At 32.5% G+C, this 9,059-nt stretch overlaps 1 protein-coding gene across 9 annotated transcripts; it reads right to left on the reverse strand.

Moving 5' to 3' along the window:
* Positions 1 to 274: 274 nt before the first annotated feature.
* On the reverse strand, positions 275 to 7,234 carry LOC109789111 (ABC transporter C family member 3). Of its 9 annotated transcripts, none has more exons than XM_020347989.3 (12): positions 7,038 to 7,233; positions 6,761 to 6,861; positions 4,383 to 6,181; positions 4,198 to 4,284; positions 3,449 to 4,099; positions 3,139 to 3,303; positions 2,143 to 2,437; positions 1,824 to 2,038; positions 1,393 to 1,698; positions 1,242 to 1,305; positions 925 to 1,164; positions 275 to 704 (listed from the first exon to the last, which is right to left on the reverse strand). In XM_020347989.3, the coding sequence occupies exons 3-12, from the start codon at positions 6,162 to 6,164 to the stop codon at positions 592 to 594; spliced, it is 3,918 nt and encodes a 1,305-aa protein (XP_020203578.2). In that variant the 5' UTR covers positions 6,165 to 6,181; positions 6,761 to 6,861; positions 7,038 to 7,233; the 3' UTR covers positions 275 to 591. The 9 variants fall into 9 exon arrangements, with proteins under 9 accessions (XP_020203578.2, XP_020203577.2, XP_020203576.2 ...); XM_020347988.3 differs by having other exon boundaries at positions 6,761 to 6,879; XM_020347987.3 differs by having other exon boundaries at positions 6,999 to 7,233.
* Positions 7,235 to 9,059: the final 1,825 nt, after the last annotated feature.

Genomic DNA, 9,059 nt, shown 5'->3' on the forward strand with positions numbered 1-9,059 from the left:
AGGATACAAACAAGTCTCACATCGATAAAATAAAACAAGAAATAACAACTTATATAGCACAAACATAATTCAATGATTGAGAGGCCTTTTGAGTGATAACCAAGAGCAAAACTGTGAAGGCTTAGTCCTAAAGCGGACAATATCTCATTATTGTGGAGTATGTTTGTGTAATAACCCTATAAAATAACCCTCATAAAATATCCCCTACAAATATCATAAAATAACCCCATCAAAAACACATATCAAAGCAAGATTTTCCAAAGCCAACTTTGGATGAGTTTATAAACAGGTGCTAAGATTGCACTCAGATCGTTAACATTGCAATAATCTGCATCACAATTCATAAATTATCCTAAGAGTGAGTCTCAAACAAGTCTCAGCGAGGCTATTATAAAGAGGAACGACTAAAACCTTTGCCTAAGTCCAGTAAGGTAAGACAGTAACACATGAAGGAAGTGTTTGGTACACAGATTTTTTTTTTATATCCGAGAATCATAAATCTTGGAAATCACCATTCCTAAGAATGATTGAAATCTATTTGGTTGACCATAAATATTTCTGGTTTTAGGGTAATTTCAATTCAGCTTCAATTTAACTTCCAAAACCAGAGTTGGACCTCCTTGTGTATTCTGCAACTAGTTGAGCTAGAGATGAGGATTTATTCTTAAGCAGTTTCTTTGGTGAATCATATTCCTCAATCAACCCTGCAGGATCAATAAGAAGAGAAATCATATTCACGTTTATCATGAGAAAAAGAAGAAAAAAGGGTCAAATAAATAAAGAAAGAAAATAAGTGATGTTGCAAGTTTTTTAGGAGGAATAACCACTATTTCTTTAAAAACTCTGAGGAAGTAGACAAAAAAATGATTATTTCTCTAAAATTGGACCAAACAAGCAAGAATAAAGTGATAAAGTGGTTTCCACCTTGATTTAAAAACAGCACCATGTCACTATCGATAATTGAAGTTATCCTATGAGCAATGGTAATGACTGTGCATTCTGAAAAATGTTGCTTAACAGTTTGCTGAATAATATTATCTGTGGCTGTATCAACCGATGCAGTAGCTTCATCAAGCACCAAGATCTTGCTTTTCTTGAGTAGAACACGGCCAAGGCAGACCAATTGCCTTTGACCCATACTCCAATTTTCTCCATTCTCAGTTACTGCAAAAACTCATAATGATAAGTAACACATTCTTACTACATTTAGACGACATATCATTGATACACAAGCTACACACCTTTAGAATCAAGCTTCCCTTCTTTTTCCCTTACTTCATCTCCAAGTTGGCACATATCAAGAGCCTGAAATATTTCTTAAAAGAAATTAGCATGTATAACTTGCAGTATAAAGAGACAAGTTATTCATAGTGTCAAACAAAACCAAATTACCTCCCAAATCTTTTCATCTGTGTACTCTTCCAGTGGGTCCAGGTTGGTTCTCACAGTCCCTTCAAACATTGTAGGATCTTGAGGAATAATGCTTAGTCTAGATCGCAAATCATGAATTCCAATCAAAGATATGTTAATGCTGTCTATCAATATTTGTCCAGCAACAGGTTCAATAAGTCGGAAAAGTGCTTGCACTAGAGTTGTTTTTCCACTTCCTGTTCTTCCCACAATGCCAGTTTTTGCTCCAGCAGAAAAAGTGCAAGTAAGACCTCTTAAAACAATAGGCAAATGAGGAGCATATCGAACCTGCATCACACACTTCTCAGTTAAGGCTATATACTATATAAAAACAAGCGTAGACTTGTAAACAAGAAAATTTAATTGTAGCCTTCACTTCAGAATGGAACAAATGAATGACCTTTGAAATGTACCTGTAAATCCCGGATATGAACCTCTCCAAATGATGGCCATGAATAATCCGGTTTGTTGTCTTTTATCACAAGAGGAGCTTCACTAGGAAGGGTTGTGTACTGAAGTATTCTTTCAACGGATATAATTTTGTTCTCCAAATTACAAAGGAACCAGATTATATTAAATTGTAGAGCGTTTAGATTAAGTCCATATGTCACAGCCAAACCCGCGATGCCTTGAAAAAATGAAAATTGAAGTAAAAAAAGTAATTAAGTTTTTTGCTTAGTATCATAAGGAGTTAAGTATGCCTAGTAAATGTATGTAGTTTGAAGTGCTCACCGGGAGCAGTCACTGAATTTGGAAAAGATATCAAGAAAACCAAACAGAAGGCAAATGTGAGAGTGGATAAAATATCCAATCTGAAATTCAGCCATTCAATTGCAGTAGCACTGTATAATTTGGGTTGGGAATATCTGTCTATCAATTTCATATTTATGTCATTAAATCTTGATTCTTGCTCAAAACTTCTTATGGTTGTTGATCCAGAAATTGTTTCAGAAAAATGTTGTATAACAGGAGCTTGGCACGTACCAACTAATCGAGCCAATTCCCTTGCTGATGCAGAATAGTATCGCTGCATTTATTGAAGCATTCTGTTATTATGTATAATATATTGTTTGCACAATAACAACAGTCAGACTCATATTTTTCTTTATTTCTTCCTCTAAACTTTCGAGAATGTGATTATTATTTGTAGCTTACAATTCTTTTATAATTTTGGTAAATAAAATTAATTATTTTTTTCTTAACAAGAAATAAAATTAATGTTTTAGTTAATATATTCTTTTTGATCTATAGGAATTACAATAACGGTGATAGGGTTCTAACTTAAGACTTTACACATATTATTCCAACTCCACAATGGTTTAGTTAATTTAAAACATTAATAATGAATGACTTAAAATAAAACTTCTCTATTACCTATCATTATTCAGCTTGTTTCCTAATATAAACAGGTACAAAGGAATTGTAAAATTCAATTCAGAAAACATAAATGAATTCAATCCTTTAAGAACAAAGTTGTAAGAGATTAAGTTCTTTGTAAATTTATTCTTTTCAGATAATATGTCACTTATATTTTGTACAGTTAAATTTTCTACGTCAGAGACAATTTTTCACAGTAGTGTCATTAAGTGCACTTAAAATACTTTCAATGAGGAAAACGAGGGCCTTGAAAAACAAAATAGGAGGAATGAGAAAAAATCAGATTCATTTGGTGATATCTGCTTTTAGTGTTGTCAAATAATATAAGTTAGACATTATCCATAAAATTACCTGGTACCATATGCATGCTGCCATGACAGGAATCAAAACTACAAACACCTGCCATGCAGCTTGAGACATCACAAAAATATTTCCCATGAATTGAATCAGATTGAAGGCAATTGCCCACACTAAATTTGAAATGTTCATATCTAGTGCACTTTGGTCTGTTGAAGCCTACAACAAAAATCAAAACTAAAATTTAGACAACAATTACATTCAATGTGGTCAATTGAAAAAACCAAAATAGAGAAATTAGACATCCAAAAACAATGCACTATGATGTCATATATCAGGTAAATAAGAACCAATAATGACATACTCTATTAAGGATTCGGCCACTTGGGGTGGCATCAAAAAATGATATTGGTGCTCCAAAAATGCACAAATGCATTTTATTGAAGAGAATAGTGGCTGTCTTGTATCCAGCTATCACAGCAAGAAATGCTCTGGCAAAGGTGAAAATGGAACCTCCAATTTCCAAAGCAACATAGACAACCATAAGTGTAAAGCTTCCAATATCAGTTTCATCAGTTGCTGAAACAGGAGTTGCCAAAGTCATCCAATAATTGCTTGCAATCTGAAAAGCCACAGTGAGTGTCTGTGAAAGTAAAATGAATGGCACAAGAGCTCCTCCATAAGCTGTTGTGATGTATTTCCAGTATACTTTAAACCCAACTCTACCCTTTTCCCGTTCTTCTTCTTGAACAAGTTGTCCTTTGGCCTCAACTGTGTCATCTAACTTATCATTTTGATCATATATGTTTTCCACATTATGCTCAAGTTCAAAATCACTTAATGAATTTGTGTCCTCTTTGGTGGTGCTTGATGTTTTAAATGTTGGCCTTCTCTCCAAGGACTTAATTGAAGATAAAGCTGCTTTGTGTGCACCTACAAGTTCCATAAAATCAGTGCCTGTCTGGAGAATGTCATTGTATTTTCCTGATTGAGTTATCCTTCCATCTCTCATGACCTAAATAAATTGTAAGCAAGATAAAAATACTGAGACAATAGTAATAGACCAAATGCTGTTGTTTGAATTCTGGAGCATGAAATCTACAAATCACTCACCAATATTAGATCAGCATCAGGTAAGAACTCTGCTTGATGAGTTACGTACATCACAGTTTTTGATTTCAAAAGGCCAAGCAAGCACTCCTGATAGAATTAAAGTTTGTATGAATAGTTCGGAAGTATCAAATTACCTCTCCAAGAAAAAAAAATTGATTGCAGTGTAGAGCCTAGAAAAATAGTACCTTAAAGAGATGGGATCCTGTGTGAGCATCCACAGCACTGAAGGGATCATCAAAGAGATATATATCAGCATCTTGGTATAGAGCACGGGCTATTTGTACCCTTTGCTTCTGTCCACCACTCAAATTGATTCCCTTTTCTCCAATAATGGTCTGATCACCGAATGGTAGAACCTCAAGGTCTTTTGTCAAGGAACATGCTTCTAGCACCTTCTCATACTTTTCCCTCTCCATCTGTTTACCAAATAATATGTTATCTTCTATCTTGCCACTCTGTATCCATGGCGATTGAGACACATAAGCCTTTGTTCCACATATCTTCAGGGTCCCAGATTTCTTTGGTACTTCCCCTATCATACAAGAAAGTAAACTAGACTTGCCTGATCCAACAGTACCACATACAGCAACCCTCATACCATGAAAAACTGTCAGATTTATGTCTTTCAATGTTATATTAGGGGAAGATAAATCCCACGAGAAATTACCATCTACTAATTCAATTGCCTTATCAGAACTACCCCATGGAAGCTTCTCTACTACATCAGTCTTCAACTCATCCAGACGAAGAAATGATGCAATCCTGTCAAGGGAAACCTTAGTTTGTGCAATCATTGAAATCGTGTCAGGAAGACTGTAGATGGGCATTTGAAGAATTCTGAATGTTGCAAGTGCAGATAAGACCTTCCCTGATTCAAGTGGGATTCCGATAAGCACACAAGAACCAAACGTAACCACGGCAATGAAAGTTGGGGCATTATGGAAGAGAATTCTAACAAATGCTGTACCAGCTAAGAATTTCTTTAGCCATACCTCCTCACTTTTTCTAAGATCAATAATCTTTGATAAGAACTTCATCTCCCATGCCTGAAGCTTTAGAATCCTCATATTGTTCAGAGTCTCAGATGTAGCCTTCATTCTTTTATCTTTGAACTCCATTACCTTGCCTTGGAACTTTCCTTGCAATGATGCCAAGGGAAGGTTTAGCAACATCACAATAACAGTGGCGGCAAGAGCAGCTATTGAAGCAACCCCTACACTTCTATAGAGAATTAACAAGGCCAAAGTAACTTGCAAGACACACATCCATGGATCATGCATGTACCAACAAAATTCACCAATCCTTTCGGCATCAACAGTCATTAAGTTGATGATTTCCCCAGTGCTGCTAACCTCCTTCGATTGACATGAAAGAGTCAATCCTTTAGCATAGATCATTGCCACCAACTTTGATTGCATCCTAACCCCAACCTGCTGGAACCTAAACATCCAGTGCCTTTGTGAAAGACACTCCACAAGCTTTGCAGCAACAAATGCTAAAGCCAAAACATAACCTTCACTTTTAAACTCGTGTTTCCCATTGAGGAATTGAACAAGAATGTCAATTAAAAAGGGTCCAACATAAGAAGCACATGTGTATAGGAATGCAAAAAAACCTGATAAAAGTATCCCTTGCCATGTTGACAAGAATAACACCTTCACTAACTTAAGTGTGGTCACATTCCTAACACTACCACACTCTGACTCAAGTTTGCTTCTAAAAGTTGGATAAACCCCATAGGCACTGTCATCAGTAGCAAGAAGTGGGAGGTCCTCATGGTCTAAAGTTTTCTCATTGCCTAGAGTTATTAATGGACTGATCCATGAGAAAGTAAGAATGCTGAAATATCCAGCCTTTGAATAACTGGTTATCTTTCCATTTCCTCTAGTCTTACTGAGGTCTGAATTGTTGCTTACACTAGAGTCACCATTCAAAAGGGGCTCTTCAAGAGGGGGAAGCTTAGCCATATTTTTAACAGAACATCCTACATAACATAGAAATAAACATGTAATAGAGAAGTGATGGGGTTATTTTATTGGTATTTATCTGAAGAGATATTTTATGAGAATTATTTTTATAAGGTTATTACATAAACATACTCCACAATGATAAGATATCCGCTTTGAGCCTAGGTTCTCACGGTTTTGCTTTTCGTCATTACCCAAAAGGTCTCTCAATCATTGAAATATGTTTGTGTTATATAAATTGTTGTTTCTTGTCTTATTTTATCGATGTGAGACTGTTTGTATTCTAACAAGAAGCCTATATCAGAAACTAGGTACATAATAGGCAAAAGAACATGCTTTCCATAGACTACAAAGTATATAACATGGCAACAACAAGAAACAAAGGCATCACCAAATTCTCAACAAACATGGAAAACTCGGATCCTGTGCCTTGGAGTTTCTAGAAAGTAAATAAGCGCAAATAGCACCCCAAACAACTGTTTTGAGAACCAAATCAGAAAGTGCTACAACTCCTCTGGACCATCATATTTATATAAGTAACAATAGCTTATTAAGCACAAAACAAGGTTGATCACACAAATAACTGAGCTACATACCAGACTGTGTTTGTTGTACAAGAAACCAGAATTAAGGATTCCATTTCTTCCACTCTTTTCTCTATGGTCCACATGCACTTTTTTCCATACCCAAGACACAACTAGCACAAGTAACAAGACTTAAGTGTAGAGAAGCACATACCCCACGAGTGAAAATGGGTTGGAGGAGAAAATCAATTCACGGTGTATCATGGAAGAAGAAAAGTAGTAAGAGAAGAGTGAGAACATGATATCATACCTTAGTTTAAATGAAACAAAACCAAGCAAGAAAATTCACCTGGGGTAGATTTTTCTGGGTGAAGAAGAGTAATATGGTTGACTTGTTGACTTCGAGAGTATGTTAAAGTAGAGATGAAGCTAGAAAACTGATGAATTGCATATTTGATGAAATTGTTGCTGTTAAGGCAGATTTTTTTTTTCTTTCTTTTTTTAATTTCTGTGGCTTATGAACGTCTTCGTGCAGAGAGCTGGAGTGAATCATATGATTAGACTTTAGAGAGTTATGATATTTATATATCAAATTTTTGTAACAGATTATACATTTTTATATTTTCAATTAATACTTTGAAGTTAGAAATTAACCTTTTCAAGATTAAAAATAAAAAACTAATAAACTTTATTTTCTTAAAGTCTTTTCATTATATACTGATTAATTATCAAATGTAACTTAAATGTAATTGTTAACTTTAATGTTAAAATTTTGAACATTAAATATTTAATCTAAAATTTATTAAAATTGTTTTAATAATGTTATTTATATAAATTTTTTTCTCTTTTATCTCATTTCATCACATTATATAATCTAAAATGTATTGAAATTGCTTTAATTAGGAGAGGATGAGAATTACTTATTTGTAGGAATTACAATGATTACACTAAAATAAATTTGAATTTAAGATTATGTATATTATTTAATCTCTCATTTTATAACTTCTTTATATATGTCAGAAATATTAATTTATGATTGATGAGATATGACAACTATTTCGAAATATTATATTTCTTATTAAATTAAGTATTCATGAATTAAAAAATATTAATAATTAAAAATGATGAAGAAAAAATTATATTTTAATATTTTTCGCTTTTAAATAACATCGGATACTTTTCTCTAAAAAGAAAGTTGAGGCACCTATCTAAGATATTTTATTAGTGATTTATTAAAAAAAAACAGTTCTTTTACATTTATTTATTATATTTTTTTGACAGATATTAGATATAATGTTGAAGTAGTATTTTTAAGATATTAAATAGCTTTTAAATTTTTTAGATAAAAAAAATAGGAAAACTTTTCGACAAACATTACTTAAAACTTGAAAAGACATGTGGACTAACACGCGGTGCAAGAATGTTGTCTCACTTAATTGACGGATTAGGATATAGGAAAAAGGAGAACTTATAAAAAATATATATTTATGGAAATACTAAATTTTATAATTTTGAATCAGTTTAAATATTATAACGTTAATTAACTAGTTTTGAAGTATAATTGTATAAATAGAAAATAATGATAAAAAGGGGGTTTGAATTTTTATGCCAAATCTTATTTGAAATTTTATACCCCTGCATGTAGAGTCCTAGTAAAAATAAAATAAAAAACAAAGTTAAATATATCCCAATCTGTCATTAAATTAATAAAAGTTCTAAAAAAATCAATTAAACTGATAAACTTTATTGGTCCAACATTTCATTGTGACATTGAAAAGTGACTAGTGAGTCAAAACATGTGCATGGAAATCAAAAAGAAAAATGATAGTTAGACAAATTAATAGAAGCAACATGTCCAAAATAGTTTGATAGCTAAGAAAATGATGTCTTGGGAGCCACATAGTTCGTGCATAAGTAGGACCACACCATGAACCAAAACTCCAAAAGCGATGTTCACCGATCTAACATGACAAACCCTAGTTGGCCAAAGGTCAAAGTTTTTGGGATCATGTACTTCTTTAATGAGAATGACTTGCAATTAATTCTTGTGTAATTTGGACAAGAAATTTTAAAAATTTAAAGAATTTAAAATTTGTAAAATTTTAATTATTTTGATTTTAATTTTTTTTTTCATTTTTTAAATGATTTATTTAGATAAATCAATTCAAAATTTTAAATTTTAAATTCTTAATTTAAATATGGTAATTTGATTTATTTTTTAACATGGATAAAAAGTGATTTTAAAAATATGTATTGAAGTTTTAAGATTAAATTTTATAAAAAAAAATACATATTAACTAGTCAATTTTTAAATATTTAATAGTTTAAAAATTAATGTTAGATAATATTTAATAATTTAAGAAATATTTTT

This window comes from Cajanus cajan, chromosome 2 (assembly GCF_000230855.2).
Source record: "Cajanus cajan strain Asha chromosome 2, NIPB_CcT2T_4, whole genome shotgun sequence".
Lineage (NCBI taxonomy): Eukaryota > Viridiplantae > Streptophyta > Magnoliopsida > Fabales > Fabaceae > Cajanus > Cajanus cajan.